Source organism: Salminus brasiliensis, chromosome 14 (genome assembly GCF_030463535.1).
Source record: "Salminus brasiliensis chromosome 14, fSalBra1.hap2, whole genome shotgun sequence".
NCBI lineage: Eukaryota > Metazoa > Chordata > Actinopteri > Characiformes > Bryconidae > Salminus > Salminus brasiliensis.
In genome coordinates, this window is record NC_132891.1 from 18,238,222 (window position 1) to 18,260,180 (window position 21,959).

At 42.6% G+C, this 21,959-nt stretch overlaps 2 protein-coding genes across 2 annotated transcripts in view; one reads left to right on the forward strand and one right to left on the reverse strand.

Annotated features, from left to right (window-relative positions):
• Positions 1 to 2,010, reverse strand: part of klhdc8b (kelch domain containing 8B) — a 136,721-nt gene extending 134,711 nt beyond the window's left edge. Inside the window, exon 1 of the mRNA XM_072697262.1 lies at positions 1,869 to 2,010. The gene's annotated coding sequence lies outside the window, so the exon portion shown is untranslated. The remainder of the gene's footprint in view (positions 1 to 1,868) is intronic.
• Positions 2,011 to 14,422: 12,412 nt separating this feature from the next.
• LOC140577352 (amphoterin-induced protein 3) lies at positions 14,423 to 16,187 on the forward strand. Its single transcript, XM_072697285.1, has one exon. It carries the CDS (start codon positions 14,438 to 14,440, stop codon positions 15,893 to 15,895), a length of 1,458 nt encoding a protein of 485 aa, XP_072553386.1. The 5' UTR covers positions 14,423 to 14,437; the 3' UTR covers positions 15,896 to 16,187.
• Positions 16,188 to 21,959: the final 5,772 nt, after the last annotated feature.

The following is a 21,959-nucleotide window of genomic DNA, read 5'->3' on the forward strand; positions in this document are numbered from 1 at the left end:
TGCAGATAGTTACAGTTTTGTGATAAGGTTTTTGCCTGAACCCCATTCATGGTAGAGAGCTACATGTAGTACCCAGAGAAGTCTGATTGTTTACCATGTTTTCGTATCTGCTTGTCCTGGTCAGGGTCACAATGGTTGGGGATCTTAGGAATACACCCTTGATAGGATGGCAGTCCACTGTAGGGTAATAACCACACACCAATTCTCTCACACACTCACACCTAGGGGCAATTTAGCAAAGCCAATCCACCTACCGGCCTGTTTCTAGCAGGTGGGAGGAAATCGGAGTACCCGGAAAGAAACAACACAAACACAAAAACACATCTCACCGACAGTGGCCAGACCGAGGACTGAACCAACAACCCTGTGCCATCCGTCCACGCACCACCTGCGGCACCACCTGCGGCACCACCCTGCAACCCATTACTACCTTTACATGTAAAAACTCAGAATGCTGTAGACATCATGACCGTCTGGCCCCCATCAACATCAGAAATGTTAATATAAGAAATGGCTGTGTTTACATCCCATGGGTTTTTCAGACACAATGTTAAAACACTGGTCCAGGAGCAAGTCTACAAGGAGATGTATTCAATATGAACCCATAAGAACTTCTTAATGACTAAATACACATTTCAGCACCTGCGCTACACAGATGAGGCTGTGTGTCAACACTTCATGTCATTATGCAAACGATTGCCAAGAAAGCACGGGTTATCACTTCCACACATGAGGCAGCAAACACTGCCCCCAGGGTGTACTAGAGAAGACCGAGAGCGACTCATTCAGCACTGTAGTACACCTGGGCAAAAAGGCACGCTGCAGTCTGGAGATGGAGCTCTGCTTAGGCGATGAGAGCTCGCCAGAAAGCTTTTGGCGAGGGGTCCTCAAGGTTACACTTGTTTAATGATATTCAGAGCAGCTACAGGAACGCATGGAGGACACACCTGGGTAGAGTGGGTACACGATGCTGTAGTGCTGTAAAAGGGAGCATTTATTAAGCTAAGAGCTAAAAATAAAAGGATTTTGGTGGGGTACTATTAAGCGTAAATGTCTTTAGAATGATGAAACGTCTGGGAAAAGGCTGGGAAATGGATTATTAAAGGAGGACAGCCAGAAGTAATCAATGCAACAGGTTAGTAATGCAATTATAGGAAGCCTGTGTGACTGTGGGATTAGCTAGCTAGCTAAATACACCGAGCAACGCTGACAACAGCCTTCACCTGAGCATATTTGGCCGAATCAAATAATAATAATAAAAATAAAATACACTTTATCACGAATCAACTACCAACTGCTTTAAAATGTCGAAGTGGAGGTGAACAGCGCGCACACACACACACACACACACACTCTCTCTCTCTCTCTTTATATTTAGCTACTACCTCTCTCACAACTACAGCCCCCTGCCCAGAATGGCTCTCGCGCGCAAGAACGGTTGGTTGGCGCTCGCGCCGCTTCTCACGCGGAACACCGTTTACCAATACGGGTCCTGTGACCACTGTACACTTTCCACACACCACGACCCTAAAAACATGCGCTTTCCGGACCAAATTCCTAACGTTTACCGTGGTTTCAGCATTAAACTGAGTTTTGCTAACTGATGGGAGGTCCCGTTCGTTAGCTCAGCTCCTGAGAAAAAAAAAAACTGTCTGTCGCATTAAAACAGTCCTCCTGTTTTCTAGCTAGCTACTGTTTTCGTAATTAGCGCGTGCTAATTACATGTGTCGTGCCCCTAAAGCCCCTAAAGGGTGTAAACGTCGGTCAATTGCTGCGCTAATCCGTCAAATAAACCAACCTAAACGAACAGCACTTAGCTATCGTGTTAACGCAAAACTTCAAAACCTGCAGCTTCCCGCAATTACTACCTTTATTTCGTCCCAGTCCGGGCGAAAATGTCCACGGCACGGTCCATGAGACTACAAGTAACGTCCGGCAAACTTCACCCAGCCATCCTCATTCTTTTGCCGGACAGTGCTCGGGCTTCTGCTCGCGGTGGAGGGCTTCGCTTCTCGCTTGCGCCAAAAAAAAAAGACGCTCAGGCGTATGAATATTTCTCCTGTATTCCCGCCCGTATTCGGACACGCCCCGCCTCCTGTCCTGTGATTGGGCAGTAGTTCACAAACACACCGCGCTGAGTGAACCACTAGCCAATCATAAAAGCGTGTGAGAGAACTACTTAGCCAATCCCAGCGCGGGGAGGTGGGGCTTGTCGCAAAACGGGTGGGGGAAAAACTGCCTCGCTTCGCCTTCTATCTCTACAGCGCTGCGCAGGCCGGATGCGCACACGGTGAAGACAGTATGCGGCACGTCTATACATTTGAGTGATGCACACACACTTGTTTATTCTCCACTCATATCCAGTGTAAAACATGAGGTGAATCGTCTTTTGGAGCAACATCGCCTTTGATGTTTGTTGTCGCAAATAATGACACGATTATAATAATTGCAGTTTATAATATTAGACATTTAAACGCACACACTCGCCCTGCAGCACTGCAGATTTAGCTTATTGACCGCAGGACAGTTGTTTCTCCAAGCGGAAGCCTCCAGTAATTGAAGGAATGTCTGGACTGGCACCAACAGGCCGTGAGATTAATCGATATTTGCCTTCTGTGATTGCCAAGGCTCACTCTGGGGAGTGTCGTGGAATGCATAATGCAAGCCTCTATTTCCGTCCCTGAAACAACGAACAGACACGACGGAATTCTTCTTCTTCCATTTCCACGACAGAGAGTCGCTGCTGCCCTCGGGGTTCCTCCAGAGCCGCATCTGTTCTGCTTCTGACATGGAGCAGTGGCTCAGAGAGCCGGTCAGGCTCACAGGCCCACATTCACTTATCTCTGCTGCCCTCTAGAGGCCGCCGCTGTCTTACAGTCACGCAGCCTGAGTGCAAGTGATTCAACATGAGCTGCACCCACAGACCCAGTTGCTGGGAAATCAGCCTCCTTCTGGAGGGAAATCACTGTTAGAGCAACATTACAATCACAAAGTGTGTGATCGTAAAGGAAAACAGGGGAAAGCTTTTGTAAATAACTCCAGAATGCACCACTAGAAGGCCTCAAAGTTCAGATGAAAAAAAGAAGAAAAAAGTGTATCAACCCAAAGGACATTTTTATGGGTGAATGCCTTCAGAAAACATATCCACTAAATAAAAATATGAAATATTGTTGCAAAAAAATTAAAAATGCTGCAATATGGTATGCATTATATGTGCATATAGTAGAGTCTGTTATATGGTAATAGTGTACAGTGTGTTATTTGATAATATGGTATTATAGGGCTGGGCAATGAATCTAAAAATCATTCGAAATCCAACATATAGAACCTCTGATCGATGTAATCCTGCCCATGTTTTAATCCATGCCCTTAAAAACATACTACCGTGTGTATGTGTGTAGTCACATGACTCAGAAACCAACTCCACTCAATGCCCAGCCTGCAGTTCCTTCTCCAGCTCCGTACACAGACCAACAAATTAAACTCAAAGAAAAGTTTCCCACTCAGGTTTTTCTTGTCTGATAGTTTTTTGTTATGGCAAATTCTCGTCTTAGTCCTTTATCGCACTTCTTGAGTGATACAGTGTGGTGACAAATCAGCTCGCATGCCTGGAACTAATTGTTGCATAAAGGATAATATAGAACAGTGTCTTACATTGTAATTGGCTTAGCAGTTAGAGCTCCAGACTATTGATAACAGGGTTGTGGGTTCGATACCTGGGCTCAGCAACTGTCACTGTTGGGCCCTTGAGCAAGGCCCTTCACCTTTTCTGCTCCCCGGGCACTGGAGTTGGCTTCCCACTGCTCTGTGTGTGTGTGTGTGCTCACTGCCCCTAGGTCACTAGTGTGTGTGTGTGTGTGTGTGTGTGTGTGTGTGTGTGTGTTCACTACCACAGATGTGTAAAATGTGGAGGACACATTTCGCTGTACATAGTACAGTGACAGATCCTTGCACCTAAGAAATATAGAATATGATATAATACAGTGCGTTATATAGACATATGGATCAATTCCAAAGTAAATTATTCTGTTAACCAGATGTCTTTAAGAAAATGAAAGCTCTAAGTGATGTGTCTTGATCCACTGTCATCTAATGGAGTAGGACCAAGAGCCGGCAGTCGTTCCCCAGTTTGCAATAAATCTAACAGAATGTGTTGCCATCTGCTTCCAACATCACCACCAGTTTTGTTTTGATCACTATGTCGACAAGATGATGTAATGACAAAAGACGAGAGCGCATTACACCCAGGTGACAAAGGGGAAAATTGCCGACATGCTAACAAGAGGGAGATGAATGCCTTGTGCGTCACTATTCCTGAAAATTGAGCATGAACATAAACCTTCGTATTGTCCTCGAGTCATTAAGCATGAGCACAACACACTCCTCTATGCTGTAAGCAAGACAGCCTGTGCTCCAACTGCAGACTAATTATGCCACAGCACCTCATTTAGGCTGTAATGAGAAAGCTCCAATTGCTGTGGAGGCCATCATCAAGCAAAACACACACGCATTTAGGAGAAAGGGATTCGGCAGCTGTGACAGAGCTGAATGAGACTGTGTGAGAGAGACAGAGAGAGGGGGGTGGAAAAGGAGTACTGTTAACTTTTGCAATAGAAGCTTGTCATGCTGCAGATAATGCCTTTATGAAGAAGGGAAAGTAGAGCTAGTCAGAGAAACTTGGCAACAACCTGCAGTGTAATAAGCCTTTTATGTGTCAAATGACTAGACACGTTCAAATTCAACATTTTAGAATTTTAATTGGCAGCTACTTTTCAGACAGATGCAGCTTCAGTGAATATACTATACCATTTCTGCTGCTTTTGAATGGACAACCAAGCGGCATAAGACTAAATGCAGTTACAATGGCTTATATACAATACAGTCCATGTGTGGTCCATGTGTTTCAGCCCAAACCGCTGTTTGAATAAGGCACAATACAGGACGGCCAATCGGAAAATATGTCATCTACATGTTTAAGTCTTAAAGGTACAGTTACAAAAACATCCAATTTTACAGGATAACAAGAGTTATGTAAAGTAATGTAAATTGAATGAGGTCATGAAAATGTAGCATAGGGGCCCTTAAAACCTTTCAACTATCACAGAAAACACAAAGAAGCAACACCTACAGTCATTTTAGTCATCATCAATAGAGAAAAAAAATTGGTCATAAGACATAATTAGAAGAGATGCAATTTAACAGTTAAAATAATTCAAAAGGTGCCCAAATATAGCTTTTATTTTTAAGAACTGTCTTCAAAATTCATACTTCGTAGTAAAATTGCTAGTTAGAAGAGTAAAATGTTTTAATGTATAACTAGTTCATTTATCTTCTTGTCCGATTCTTCCTGGTTAGGGTTGCAATGGGTCCAGAACCTACCTGAAATCATTGGACGGGTGCCTGTCCATCACCAAATGCGATGAGGCAAATGCTTGGGGCCCTAGGCCAGTGGGTGGCCCCCGAGGGCTGAGTGGAAATGTGCAAAGTTTAAAATTACATGAAAAGTTGGAGAGACCTGACCTCCCTAAGGGGGCCCTGTCTGACTCCACTCAATCTTGTTGCAAGCAGTGTGCATTTCAAAAATGAAGAGGCGTTAACGTGTCCTTCTGTGAGTGAGAAAAGAAAGAAGAAAAAAAAAAACGAGAGAGAGAGTGTTGAGTGGAGCAGATAATGACGGTTAATTATAATGCCAAATAACTAAATCCTGCAAGTCTAGTCTTAACTGTGGGGGGAGAAGCACGTGAATAATGTAACTTCCACTAGCATCACTTCTTTTGTTTACTTTACATTAGTAAACATTAGTTAACCTAGCTAGCAGAGCAGCCTAGTGCATCCAGCTCATGCTGAATGCTAAGTAATGCGTTTTAGATATCAGAAATTTGGACAATTTCCATTATGTAAAAACCTAAGTAGCCTGTGTAGACTGCAGCACATAAGGAATAGCCAAAGCTGTGCCCAAAAAAAGACATTCAAAAGTGGAATTTGAGGAATTCTAATGTATTTAATGTATCATATACCATTTTATTATCTTTCCTCAAGATTATTACAAGTTTCTGACACCAGCAACAAAAGAGAAGGATAATGTACCCCCTCCAAATGCTAATAATTATAACTATAAGTACATTTTTAAATATTTTTGTTGGGGTGATTTAGGCTGGTTGGATGTGCCCTCTGTAAAGGACTATAGAATCGCCAATGTCAATAACAGGTGACCATACAGAACCATTCACTCACACCAAAGGCCAATTTAGCATGGCTAATCCACCTACCATGTGTGTTTTTGGGAGGTAAGAGAAAACAGGAGCATCTGGAGGAAACGAAAGGAACAAGAATTGAACGCAGGCCCTTGAGCCGTGCACACTACCAGCAGTGCCACTGTGCCGCCCTGTAAATATAAAGCATTATTTTAATTATGCAAATTTAAACATTACCTACATCAGCACGTGTCCCATATGGAAATGTTCTGTTCTAAGGTTCCATTTTAATACAATTAGCATATAACATTTAGTAAATCATGATAGGTTCAAGTCTGTTTTATGATGTTCTTGATAGGTCAAGACAGGTTCAAGTGTATTTTACCAGAACATATAGAACAGTTTGGGGAAAATGTCAATGGTTTTTACAAAATCTGTTAGCTCCTCAAAAAGTTTGACCCTGATGTAACATACTGGTGGCGATATACTCTGGGAATTTACCATAAAATGTAAGCAAAAATAATGCATAATGTTCATACTGCATATATTAACCTGCCAAAAGTATACACTGTTAAGATTTGTATGCAGCACCATGCTATAAGAGTATACAGCAACTGTGTTAACAAACAACACCTGAAGAGCTTTTAGCCACAGCACCTATTTTAGAGCTTAAGGTTGCACACAGCACAGCTTCAACAAGAGCACCTGAATCAAAGGAGCCGTAAAATAGAAAGTATTTTCCAGTTCTCTGAACTCACTGTATCGAATCATTCAAGCTGACAGGATGCTCATTCACTCTATGAGCTTCACTTGGCTTTATTGGATTTTGCCCACTTGTACACACACACACACACACACACACACACACACACACACGCACAGACCTACACACAGTTTCTTGTGTTACAGTACTTTTATCCTGAGTCTCTGCTACCTTGGGTGCACTGCTGGACATTGATATCAGTAACTTAGAACCACTGCCCATTGTTCAGCATCATTCAGCTGGGGGGAGTGAGCAGTGAGACCTGAGGACAGAGGGAGAACGATGCTTCAGTTAGGGGTCTTTTCTCCCCAGCTAGGCCTGACTGCTTCAGCAAAATCTTCAAAACAACTGGGGACATTATTGCTTAGATGAAGAATTGCAAGAGGACTGGGAAGAGTGGATGGATAAATGGATATAGCATGATAATAGTGTGTGATCCTGATTGAGTTAATCTCTGGTACAATTTATCCGAGTACAATTTCTTTGGGGAAATCAAGCCTATATGTAAGCAAATAAACCCAAATCTCAAAAAAACTCAAATCAGCCGAATGTGGGTCCACATTTCAGTTCTTCACTTTCAGAACCGCATAGCTTGCATATGTTTCAGAGTATTTATACTAAATTACCAAGAAACTAAATCTAGGGTTTAAAGAGTTTAAATAATAACATCAATATACCATCAAGTAGTCACTAACAGGTTTCACTTTTACATATATATAAATGGTTAATTGGATAAACTGTTCTAGTTTGACACACAAGTGATCTAACGGCTGTATCTACTTTTCTGTTGAGCAGAGGGACACTAAACAGTCTGTCATCAAGAGGCATTTATACACATGTGACTAAAAGACATTTCAGGAGTAGACATACTTCGTAATTTGTAATTTTGCATATTCATGAATTACTGATTCACCCAAACACAAAGAAATCAAACAATTTGAATAGATACAAAGCAACTAGTGACATTTTATAACCTCAACATATACCTCAACCTAAACTTAACCTACAACACATAAACATAAGATAAAAAACCCTCATATAACCATAACCTTAACCATTACCAAAACTTAACCTAACCCTAACCTTAATCATAACCTAAACTTAGCCTATTCCTAACCTTAACCATAACTTAACCCTAACCATAACTTACAATTAACCTAACCCTAATCATAACTTACATTTAACCTAACCCTAACCATAACTTACAATTAACCTAACCCTAACCATAACTTACAATTAACCTAACCCTAACCTAAACTTAGCCTAACCCTAACCTTAACCTAAACTTAGCCTAACCCTAACCTTAACCTAACCCTAATCATAACCTAAACTTAGCCTAACCCTAACCTTAACCATAACTTACATTTAACCTAACCCTAACCTTAACCTAAACTTAGCCTAACCCTAATCTTAACCTAAACTTAGCCTAACCCTAACCTTAACATAACCCTAACCATAACATAACCATAACCTAACCCTTGCCCTAAATATAACCACAGAAGAATGTGATATTCTTACCATTTCTGCAGGAGGTTCCATCCATTCTGTAGATAAACCTAACCAGACCCTTCACCTAACCCTAACTTTGACCTACACTTAACCTATTGCACCTAAACTTAATTCTAATCTCAACACAAGATAAACCTAACCTAACTCTTCACCTAACCCATAACCCTAAACCTAACCTACTATAACTAAACCTAATTCTTACCTCAACAAGATAAACCTAACCTAACCATTCCCCTACCCCAAACCATAACCTACAGTTAACCTATCCCTTAACCTAACGCTAAACTTAATTTAAATTTGACCTACTGCACCTAAACCTAACCTACATGTAGGATACAAATAACCTAACCCTAACCTCAGCCATAACATACACCTAGCCTAACCCTTAACCTAAATAACATTAACCTAAACCATAACCTTTACTAAGCCTAACCCTAACTTCAATCTTAACCTAACCCTAACCTTAACCTAAACTAACCTATCCCTAACGTAACCTAAACCTTACCATAACTAACCCTAACCTTAACCATAACCTAACCCTAAACATAACCACAGTGTGTGCCATTCTTACCGTTTCTGCAGGAGTTTGTCCATTGATCACTTTTGTAGATAAACCTAACCTGACCCTTCACCTAACCCTAACCTAAACTTAACCTACTGCACATAAACCTAGTTCTAACCTAAATGTAGGATAAACTTAACCTAAATTTAAACGTAACAAACTTTACCTACTACACCAAAACCTAACCTCAACATAAGAAAAACTTAACCTAACCCAACCTTACCCTAACCATAACCCTACCCATAACATAACCCTTACCTTAACATAACCCTTACTCTAACCATAACCCTACCCTTAACATAACCCTTACCCTATCCATAACCCTTACCCTAACCATAACCCTACCCTTAACATAACCCTTACCCTAACCATAACCCTACCCTTAACAAAACCCTTACCCTAACCATAACCCTACCCATAACATAACCCTTACCTTAACATAACCCTTACCATAACCATAACCCTACCCTTAACATAACCCTTACCCTAACCATAACCCTACCCTTAACAAAACCCTTACCCTAACCATAACCCTACCCATAACATAACCCTTACCTTAACATAACCCTTACCATAACCATAACCCTACCCATAACATAACCCTTACCCTAACCATAACCCTACCCTTAACATAACCCTTATCCTATCCATAACCCTTACCCTAACCATAACCCTACCCTTAACATAACCCTTACCCTAACCATAACCCTACCCTTAACAAAACCCTTACCCTAACCATAACCCTACCCTTAACATAACCCTTACCTTAACATAACCCTTACCCTATCCATAACCCTTACCTTAACCATAACCCTACCCATAACATAACCCTTACCCTAACCATAACCCTTACCTTAACCATAACCCTACCCATAACATAACCCTTACCCTAACCATAACCCTTACCCTAACCATCACCCTACCCATAACATAACCCTTACCCTAACCATAACCCTACCCTTAACATAACCCTTACCCTAACCATAACCCTACCCATAACATAACCCTTACCCTAACCCTTACCCTAACCATAACCCTACCCTTAACATAACCCTTACCCTAACCATAACCCTACCCTTAACATAACCCTTACCCTAACCATAACCCTTACCCTAACCCTAACCCTACCCTTAACACAACCCTTACCATAACCCTACCCTTAACATAACCCTTACCCTAACCATAACCTAAGTCTTAATATAACATTTACCCAAAACATAAAACTAGTAGAATGTGACAGTCTTACCAATATTTCTGCAGGAGCTTCTGTCCATTAACCTTTTTTGTGGAAGCATGCAGAATGCAGAATGCTGTAGAAGACAAAATAGCAAAATAGTAGTTTCCTTGCTCCAGCAATGCCTGCAAGTTTACAGTTTCTGTCCTTTTCTGAAGTACTTAACTGAGAAAAAGTAATGAACCCACACACCCCCTACAGTCAAACATAGATAAGGGGTAGGATGGATTATATGCTCCCTGTTATCTTTCTTAAGGGTATTTGCTTCCCTACCCCAAAGCCACATGACCACTAATGACAGCTAATCCAGACAGAATGTGCCTGAGGGAATGTATAATAAATTCCTCCTTCTCAGTAAGGAATCACTTATAAAATGAAGGATTTTGAGTGAAATCCTAGTATTATTTAGGAAATGGGATGAAGGAGGCTTACAGTTTATCAAATACCAGGCCCCACCACCTGTTCACCGGATCTCTACTTAATGTGTTCCTTCAGAGACAGTGGGTGAGTAAGCCTTTAAAAACACACTTGGGCTTCCTTTAAGAAGTCTACAAGATAATAAATCAATATCTTTAGCGTGATTAAGCTATATTTCCAATTATATTAACTGAACAAATGAGAAAGAGCCATGGTTCTGTGTTCACAGTCACACAGTCATCATGACTACATGACTTCAACAAATGTTGTGAAGAGACTCCGGTCCAGTTCTTCTGCACTCAGTGAGAAGCAGCAACCACTAGAGGGCATTCTCCACTAAACAAAGTCGTCATACAGAATCAAACTGCATGTAGCTGAAACAATCAAGTCTTTTAGTCTGTTTGTGTAGGCCTGTTTCTCTGTTTATAGAGAAATCCTCTTTTGGCGAGCGTTGTAACCTGGCAGTTGATAAAAAAGCAAATAAGCAAACCTGTTTTTTATATTTATATATATAAAAGTAGGTTACTGAATTGTAAAAAAAGTAGAAGTTGAAGTATAAAGTAATGATATCTTCACTTTGCTTTCCCTATATTTGATAAAGCTTTGCTGATAAAGCAGTAAGATATTTATAATATATTGTTTATAACACACTGGGTTGCATTTGAGAGAGTTGGATGGTCTCTTTGCTATCTGTTAGAAGGGAAACACACTGGATACTTTTTTTAATCCATAAGGCTTTTCTCGGTTTTCATAGGCTTTGCTCACATTATTTTATTACATTCGATGTTTAAGTTGGATATGCCTATGGCGCACCAGTAAGCTGGAGCAAGATACAAGATACTCTAAAGCTTCACATCTTTTTTTACTCACTTTCTAATTATTTATAGTTCTATTTGTAACTGTGTTACAACTGTGTAACTGAATATTTGATTATCTATCTTTCTCTTTTACTTAATACTGTTTAAAATGCTGTTTAATAATAATCTCTACTTTGAAATCTTTGTTTGCCTCTTGGGCAATGTTATTGAACCTTATTTTCCCTTTCATCAGCTAATAATAGATTTGTGAAGGAACTTCAGCTGTAGTTTGTGTAGAAGGTACGCCAGCTGTAGTTTTCTTAATTAGACCTTTTCAGAGAGTCTAAACCTAAACTTACAGAACTAATAAGAGTAGCTATTTTCATACTGGAGGAACACAAATGAAACAAAACGTAACTAACAGAGAACAAAGCAAGAAAACCAAAATGACAGAAATGCAAACCAAAATACCGACCAAACACCATTAAAACATCAACATTGATAATGCCAGACAAGGAAAAGCGCACCTACAGCGCTATAAGAGCACAAGACACAAACAAGAACACCTGGGAAGGATAACGAGCAGGCAGGGCTACAAAAGAGACACTACAAAGAAAACACTAATGACTAGGCGGGGCTAGGGCCGGGACAAGAACATGAAACAGGGCGCATGGGAAAACCAAAACAAAACACAGATACAGAGACCAGGAAGAGAAAACACAAGAGCAAGACAGAGGCACAGGCCGATCCTCAGTCTGTGTTCTTGTCTGTACTTGTGTTCCTGTGGGCTTGTGAAACGTCATTAGATGCAGCCCAAGTACTGTTCCATTCAAGTACTGTTCCTTCTAGCAGAGTACCGTCCGAACGCCCGGGTGTGTGCTTGTTCCGTCCGTGTTATCGAGGATGCATCACAACGTGACTTGTATGGACAGCTAAATATCCCAGAATTCATTACGCACCGCACTGCTGTTCCATTTGCAAAATTAGTGTACAGTGGCCTCCCATCCTCAAAGGAAACCTTTGTATAAGTCTCTATTTTGCATTCTACTGCATTGATCTATAACGCCACAGTTAAGGGTTTTTAGTATTAGAAGTGCCAGACTCATGGTTTCATATAGAAATTCACTTCTATTCTGTTGGGATGGACCATCGCCAGATTTAACACATGGGTGACTGCCCAGGGGCAACCAATGTTCAGAGGATGTCCAAGTACACAAAATCCCAGACTCATCTACTGATGTTGACGAGCCCACCAATCCTAACATGGCTTATCTGAGCAGCTAATATTAGTATGTTTTATAGATATTTTGTTCAGAGATTTACAGAATATATAATATTTTCATTTTTAACTGATGTAGATAAGAGGTATTAGTGTGGTAGGGAGAGTGTGATCTTAACCTGGGCCCTGGAAAGGGCTGCTGTACCTTCTTGAGAGCTTTTGTGCAGTTTATCTCAATGTTTTCAGCTGCAAGTTGCAGAGAGCGAAGGTAGAGCATTCTATGGTGATGGTGCCATGCAGCTGTACAGCTGGGGTCATGCCATGCATCGTCACTCTGCATTACAGCATGGTACTACATAGTGATAAATCCAACACTTTCATTTCTTTTTTTTCACAGTTTCACATCACCTCAGTGGTTTTTCCTCAGTGAGGAATAGGAATTGATAAGAATTCAAACATTGGTTCAAATGCATGTTCCCCATCCCAGCCAAACCTTCACAGGGTTTCACATAAGTCGGCAGCCAACAAGAACCAAATTCGATACACATTAACATTTGTGAATAGGTCAGAAATGTTCCTTAGGAGCTTGGCGCTGGAGCTCTGTGGAAGGTAATCGTCTGTGGGTGACAGCATCACACCATGCCAGTATGCCCATGGTGAGGTGCAATCAAAGCAAGACCGATGCACTGTGACAGCAGAGAGGAGCCTCGGGGCCACCATGACCAGGACTCCGACAACAGCTGCCAACAACTTGGAGATGAGCAGGAGGGAAAAGGAGTGGGAGTCAAGGCTGAAATTTCAATATGCATTACACAGACAAATCCCCTTTCATCCCACACCGAATACTATCAGGACAGTTTGGGGAAAAGAAATGGAGTAAACTAGGTTACCTCAAATAAAAAAAGTCTCTCCTCTCTTTAAGAGGACGACAGAGTCATTGAGAGAGTGTGTACAAATGTGTACGCTAGAGGGGATTAAAGCCAAACAGTGCAAAAGAGATATGGAGACTGTGAGAGACGAGAGCGAGAGAGAGGGGGAGTGTGAGAGGGAGGAGAGAGAGAGTGAGCAAATCAGGAATTATCACTTGGACTGAGAGAGAGAGAGAGAGAGAGAGCTGCTCTCTAAATAGGTAAAAAAAAAAAAACAACGCGAAGGCAGAGATTACGGTGCTACTGTTCAGAGAAGTCTACAATCCACAGTCAGACATTCTGCTACATCCCATTCATGAGGAAATCTCAAGCTGAGGTGGACAATGGACATTAAGGAACGGCATTCCTGTTGCTCACCTTGTGGACTACAACTGGAGGAGACAAGGGAGGTTTGACTTTGTTCAAATCAGAGCAGCTTTCTGTAAATGTTCCTTGGAAAGATAACCATGCAGCAACTCGGTCTAAGAAAACCCTTTGTGAGTATGAGACTATACTGATGAGCACACCCTGTCACATTACTGTCAATCAAAACTTACCTGACTGAGGTTTACCGTGGATGCACTGGTTATAACATCTGTACTGTTTCTGATGTTTAGTGCATGAATAGCGTAAATTCATGCTACTTTTAATGGTTTCTGCATGACTTTAAATGTTCCATAACTGCGCAACAGAAATGGCATAACCATCTGCGGCATAAAAAAATAGGACAGAGATGGATTAAAAAAAAAAACATTGCAAGTATAAGCAGTTCTTCTGGATTCCAGCAGCTCCAGCTGTGTTGGTTCTTGCTTAGTGTGGTTCCACACTAGCAGAATGGCCTCTACTGCTTTCTTAGTTCTGTTCTCCTACTGGCTCAGCTTCTTGGGGGCAAACTGTCCTCCAGGGTGCCTGTGCCCCTCGGACATAGTGGACTGTGGTTCTCTGGGTATGGACAGATTTCCCCCTGTGCTGCCGCCCACTTGTTCCCTCCTGGACCTAAGCCATAATCGGCTCACATGGCTGGCAGCCGGCAGTTTCCATGGACTGTCCAGGCTGGGCATTCTGCGTATGTCCCATAACCAAATCTCTTTGCTCAGCCCTGCAGCCTTCCACAATGCCAGCAACCTGCGCCATCTGGACCTCTCGTCGAACCGCCTACAGGTAGTTGCGAGGCATCACTTCCAAGACCTCCTGGGGCTGGAGGAGCTGCTGCTCTACAACAACCGCATCACCCGTGTGGAGAGCAATGCCCTGATGGGATTGAACAACCTCCGGAAGGTCTACCTGAGCCTCAACCAGATCACAGACTTCCCCTTCTTCTCCGTCCGCAAGCACAGCCATCCCAAGCTGGAAACCCTGGACCTCTCTTCCAACCGCATGTCCCGCCTACCACTGGACGATATTGTGCTGTTGCCTGTGGCTTTGCAACGTGGCTTGTTCATCCATAACAACAGCCTGGTGTGTGACTGCTCTACGTATCGCATGTTCTGGCACTGGGACAAGGAAGGTTACAAGGCCATCCGAGACTTTAAGGACGACTACACGTGCCGGATGTACGGAGAACCTCTCACTGCCGTCCGTTTCCTCCGCAGCTCTCGATTCTTTGACAACTGCACCATTGAGAAGATGATTTCTCTAATCTCCCCCAAGGCTAATATGATGGTCCATGAAGGGGAACAGGTCAGATTGGACTGCACTGGTACTCTGAGTAGCGTGGTTCTCTCCTACTCATGGGTCATTCCTCACCAGGAAAACCTAACGCTGTTGATCCAGAATGGTACTCTGCGGCTGAACCAAGACGGCAGCCTGGAGATCTTAGCCGTCCAGTCAGGAGACTCAGGGACCTACCAGTGCATAGCTGTGGACACGGTCAGGATGATTAATGAATCCCGTGAGGTGAACCTGACTGTGGTTCCCCAACGCTTAACAGATGAACCTTTCAGCACAGGTTACACCACCCTTCTGGGCTGTGCGATCACGCTGATGGTTATACTCATGTATCTCTATCTAACTCCATGTCGCTGTGGGTGCTGTAAACCCCCGCCGCCCTCACCGACCATATCTGGCCTTGGAGATGACCGCTGTACTCTGGCATCCATCTTTGGAGCTCCACAGAGTGAAGAGCTGAAGCTGAAGAGCAAATCCAACCCTGATAGGCACGTGGTCTTCCTCGAGCCACTCATGCAAGACAAGAACGGACACTTGACAGCGGCCCTTGCCACAGGGCAGCCCACACTGCAATGGGACACGCCCCAGATGAGCAGAATTAAAGAATGCGATGAAATCATGTAGCACATAGCTGTAACTACAGATTTCATATATGTTTCACATCTTGTTTGCCTGAATTGTGGACCTTGTTGGCAAAGTGTTTGTGGAATTCACAGAAACAAATGTGTCAGAACTGTCCTGGAGCGACCCAATTAGATTCACATTTGAGTAGAGTCCTTTAAATAGATCCCAGTATCATGGTATGGCCTAAATCTAAATAAACAGACATAAATGGCAAAGGACTAGAAACACAGAAGAAGCATTAAAATTAGTAGGCATTGTATTCCTCATCTTCCCACAAGCAGCTCTGCAAATTTCCCCAGGTGTGGATTTTCCAATAAAGTCTTGCTTTAAAATTCACAATCAACATGCATCTCTTATGAGCTTTTCAAGCTGGGGGACATTTATGGTTTAAGGTTTTGCTTACATTGTCGTTGACAGGCACACGGCAGTGTGGGAGGGATTGCTTGGTTATATGTGGCAAACAAAATAATCACTGAGGATAATCCTTTTCATCACACGCTTTGAAGGTTTGGAAACCAAGACGACATGAATGCGTCAAGGCTCTTGCCAACATGAGCCCTTGGCTCTAAACTGAGGTGCCTTGATGACGGAGGTGGGAGTAAGAGATGAGAGGAGGAATAATGTCATGGTCTAATGTCCTCAGAGTGGATTAGGTCAATAGCCTCGATATCCATGCGTGTGAACATATGAGATGTTGCTGTAAAGCATATGCGAGTGGGTTACAGAGTGGGGACTCAAGCTCGTCAATCTGTTCGACTGTTCAACATGACACTTAATCCCTTATGTTCAAGTGGTTTGGTGTGCCCTGATCGGGTGCAGAGGGTTCTAGGCCTTTTTTTTTCTTTTCAATAAACAACATTTTAAAGGAGGTGAAGCTCCTGCGACGGCTGCTTATGTGCGATACCATTCAGGACTGGTGTTGTGCAATACACTGCCATTTCATTATATGAATATGCTATGGCAAAGGATTAAACATTCCAGCTGAAGAATGGTCCCTCCTACACCACTAGGGACAGCAAACAGGGAACAGGAGTGCATCGATGCAAACGTGTAGAGAAAATCCATACTGCCCACAGCCAGATGTAATCAGATTTAGTTTGGTAGCAACTCCCCATTCAGAACACATGGACACGTGGTCTGCGTGTAGCTCAGGATCTACAGGCAGGGTCAGTCTTATTTCTGAACACATTTCTGCATGCATTTGATTGCACTGCCCCTTTCTTCAGAAAGCAATGCAATCACACACACACACACACATATATATATATATATATATATATACCAGTTGCTACAATCCCAATGTATTATTACCCACAACAGCAACTGATCTGAGTTATATAACACTCATTAAAGCTGCCCTGCATGCAAAGTGTCCCTGTGTGTAAGAGCATGGGCAGTTGTTTGTAGAGATGACCACATCACATGAGCGGAGACATGAGCCAGGGTCAGGTTTTAGCAGATTACTCTGGGGATAAAGCCAGGTGCTTTGACAATTTGCAGCCTTTGCTTAATCCCCTAAGCTTTCTTTCCCCTCAAATGTCGTAAAATGAAAGGACAGATGGAAAGTGAGCTGGACATGTTTTTTTTCCACTCCTCTCATTTTAAATTAAGCCACTGGTATGTATAACTCAGCAAGCAAATTATTAGGCCTCCTTTTGCTCTCTAAACCGACCCCAATTGTTGGTAACCATTTTTGAGTGTCCTGGTCCATGTTGACATGATTAAGTCACACAGCTCCAGCAGACCTTTCAAACAAATCTCCCATTCTTCTACATCCCAAAAGTGACTGGGAAGGCAGCTGAAGAACACTGAGCTCTTTGACATGTTCATGAAACCACCTTGAGAGGATTTTTGCTTTGTGACAGGGTGCATCATAAAGCCGGAAATAGTTGTTAGAAGATAGATTGAAGGTAAACTGGAGGCACATGGACAGCAATAATACTCAAAAAGTTTGTGGCATTCAAGCGATGACTGATTGGTATTAATTGATCATAAATGTGCCAAGAAAGCAGACCCCATGTTACAACCACCTCCACCAGTCGGGCTGTTGGCACAATGCAAGTTGGGTCCATGGACTCATGCAGGTGGCGCCAAATTCTGACCCAGCCATCTGTGTGCCTCACCAGAAATGGAGGTTCTTCAGACCAGGCAACGTTTTTAGGTCTGGACAGTTTTGGTGAGCCACTGCAGCCTCAGCTTTCTGTGCTTAGTTGACAGAAGTAGACAGATGTGACAGATGTGGTCTTTTGCTGTTGATGGGATCCGCTTCAAGTTCAACATGTTGTGCATTCTGAGACGCTCTTACCTGACTTACTGTAGCCTTTCTGTCAGCTTGAACCACTCAGGCCATTCTCCACTGACCTCTCTCAACAGTATGGCATTTCTGTCCACAGAACCCTTCTCAGCAAACCCTACAGCAGGGGTCCTCAAATGTGTGTCCTACAGGTCCACTCACCAAATGTCCACTTAGTTTTCCAAGCATCCTACAAAGTACAAAACAAGATTGATGACTAACGTCCTTTTCTCAAAACATTCGGAATTACACTATATGGACAAAAATATTGGGACATCTATTTATTCATTGTTCCTTCCAAAATCAGGGGTATTCAAACAAGTGCATCCTGCTTTTCTTGAAGTAACTGTCTCTACTGTCCAGGGAAGAGTTTCTACCATATTTTAGGGCCCTGCTGTGAGAATTTGATAGAACTCAGCAACAAGAGGATTAGTGAGGTAAGAATGTTGGATGATCACCACCCCACCTCATCCACAACTCCCCAAACTCATCCCAAAAGGATTGGATTGAGCACCACCATTCCAGAGAACTCAATGCTGGGGGGCTTTACACCCCTCTAGCCCATGCCTGGCATTAGGCATGGTGTCAATAGGTTTATGTTTATCTGCTCCAGAGACTCAGCAATAGGTTCAACTTAAAGTAGCTGAATGCATTCATTAGAAGGCATGTCCATAAACAGCTGGGCATATGGCATACGTCCAAAACACTACAATTCAGTGGGAGAAATGACACCTGTTTGTTACCAAGTCTTTACACGCCCTTGTGTAAAGTGTTAATTGGTGAGTGTGTTGCGGTGCTGATACAGTGACTTAAGCTGGTTGATTGGAGTGGTTCTCACCTCTGTGTTCTACATGTCTGGTCTCATGTCTGGTCTCATGGAGCCTCACGTTAGCGCTCTTCATGATGGCCCTGGTTTCTTTACACATGAATCTCATGCACATGAGAATCTCACGCACATTTCTCAGGCCACCCCTCTACACAACGACTTTTCCGGGTTGTATTAAGTATGAACATCAAGAAATGTTGACGGTCAGGCGTTACACCGAAATTTGCACGCCGAATTCTGTGGCTCTAGAGGGCGCTGTCGTGCGATATCTGCTCCCATGCCCTAAGCCAGGGTTCTTCAAATCCAGTCCTGGAGGGCCAGTGTCCAGCACTGTTTGCCAATTTCAAATCAAATCAAATCAAATCAAATTTTATTTGTCACATACATAGTAATACACAGTATAACTTGCAGTGAAATGCTTTTCTGACAGTCTGCCCACATCATAGCTATTCAATAAAGATCTAAATTTAAACTTAAACTAAACCTTAACTTAATGAAATAAAGTGCAAAAGTGCAAAAAAATTAATAAAAGTTACATTTAAGTTAAATTTAAGTTAAAAAAATAAAACATAAAAATATGAAAATATAAAAATATAAAAATATAAGAAGCAAAAAAAATATACAGATATATGTAGATATTTTAATTTAGTGTCCTAGTCCCTGTCCCCATTCAGGGCACGGATGGCTTGTGGAAAGAAGCTCCTCCTCATTCTCTCTGTGTTAGCCTTCAGGGTTCTTAAGCGTTTCCCCGAGGGCAACAGAGAGAACAGTCCATTGTTGGGATGACTGGGGTCCTTCACAATCTTCTTGGCCTTGGTCCAACACCACTTCTTGTAGATGGACTGCAGGTCAGGAAACTCCATCCTAGTGATTCGCTCTTCTGAACGTCTCACTCGTCGTAGCGCTTGCCTGTCCTGCTTGGTGCTGTTCCCAAACCAGACTGTGATGTTCCCCGTGAGGATGCTCTCGATGGTGCAGGAGTAGAAGGATCGTAGAGTCCTGAAGTCCTGAGAGATGGTCACTCCAAGGTATTTGAAGCTTCCTACCCTATCCACTGCCGTTCCACTGATGTGGACAGGTTGATAGCTCCTCTGCTGTTTCCTGCTAAAGTCCACAATCAGCTCCTTCGTTTTGCTGGCATTTAGCTGGAGATTATTATCCTGGCACCAGTTCTCCAGGGTTCTAATCTCTTCCAGGTAGGCCTTCTCGTTATTTCCTGAGGTCAGGCCCACCACAACTGTGTCGTCAGCAAACTTAATGATGTTGGTGGAGCTGGAAGTGGCTTTGCAGTCTTTCCCCACCTAAACACACCTGTCTGTTAATTACCGAGTGTAGTGGATTTACTTTAGCTGTGAAATCAGCAAACCGTGCTGGACACTGGCCCTCCAGGACTGGATTTGAAGAACCCTGCCCTAAGCAGTCTATGGTAGCTAGCTAGTCACTCGGACGCGCTGTAGCTTCTTCCTGTCGCTCTTCAACAAGCAAAGCAACGAGAAAGCTACATCTGTGTTATGGATCGTGGCTAAGATTCCCGAAGTTTTCAAATGTGGAAAACTGTCAGCGAAACTCCAAAAAGACTTAAATGTTCCTCTTTGTTTGCTAAAGGAAGCACAGCGAACAGATAACGCGCATCCGAGTAATTCACGCAGTCTGCGTAAGACGCACGTGCATGTGAACAGATATGGCGGAACAGCTCTCAGGATTCGGCGGTCACAGATTTCGGTGTAACACCTGCACTACGGCGCGCGCGCCCTGCTGCGCCCTGCTGCGCCCGCACTACGAACCAGCTTTAGCCCAGCACGCGTTTCACTGAGGTCACGCTTTCTCTCCGCGAACTGTTAACACTCGTCCGCCATAAAATTCATTAATGTAGGTGCGGGTCCGGACCAGAGCCCGCCTATAAAGTACCGCCTGCTGTAGAGGCTGCTGTGCACCCACCTCCCAGCAGATCAGCAGTTCTAATAATATAAGGAATAAGCAGGCCATCTAGCACCAAAAGTCATGCCTCATGCTTAGATTACTGAGAGCACATTTCCTCCTGCCTGATGGTTGATGTGAACACTACCAGAAGCTGCCATTGGATTGACTGACTGGATAAATGCATGCATTTAGCAGTTATAAAAGCTGCAGCATGGAAGGATGGAGGTGGGGTTAATACAGTTACCTTAAGTCAATTAGATTTGATACTCTTTTAGAAAAGAGGTACACAACTGTTATCAGAGTGGGACCCTTAGACCCAATTCAGATGCATTAATTAATTAATTAATTAATTAATTTCTTCATGCTTTTTAGCTTCTTGTTCCAATTCCATAGAACCCTTAGAACCCTTTAAAGTATCAATATGCACTCTTCTCCCTTATGAAATGCACGTTCGTGTCCAGACACTTCCAGTGTTGTTGCAGCCCTAAAAAAAAGTTGGGTAACAATTTTAAGGTAGAGGAATCATGCTGCACCAAACAACATCTGAACGGAACTACTGTCCAAGTATTAATTATTATATACAACTTAATTAAATAAATAAAGAAGCAGCCAATAAAACCACTGCCTAAGAGCATCTTAGACATCTGATTTAATAAGCTAGCTTGAATCGAAGAGCAAAACCTGCATTCTCTGTGGAGGCTGATAATGAACCTTTTTTCTGTTTACATCAAGAGTGCTATCAAATCTAAAGAATTGAACTGGAAAAACAAATAAAATGAAAGAAGTGAACTATGTCTCAGTAAAAAAATAAATAAATAAATAAAAAGATTTGACACACCCCTAAGCATGTTTTAAATGTAGAGGTCTATCAAGAGTTTTTACACCCTTTTTTTGTGCCTTGTACTTCGTTCTCTCCAAACTAAAAGAGAACGGTGCCCTCTGTTGGCCAGACATCGAGTCTCAGTTTGACCAACAATGACCCCTGATATTCTGCACCTCTGTAGTAGAAATCTAGAATCCTTAAT

Bases quoted from the DNA above. Each gene is read 5' to 3' on its own strand.
- LOC140577352 (XM_072697285.1), top strand. From the start codon at position 14,438: ATGGCCTCTACTGCTTTCTTAGTTCTGTTCTCCTACTGGCTCAGCTTC.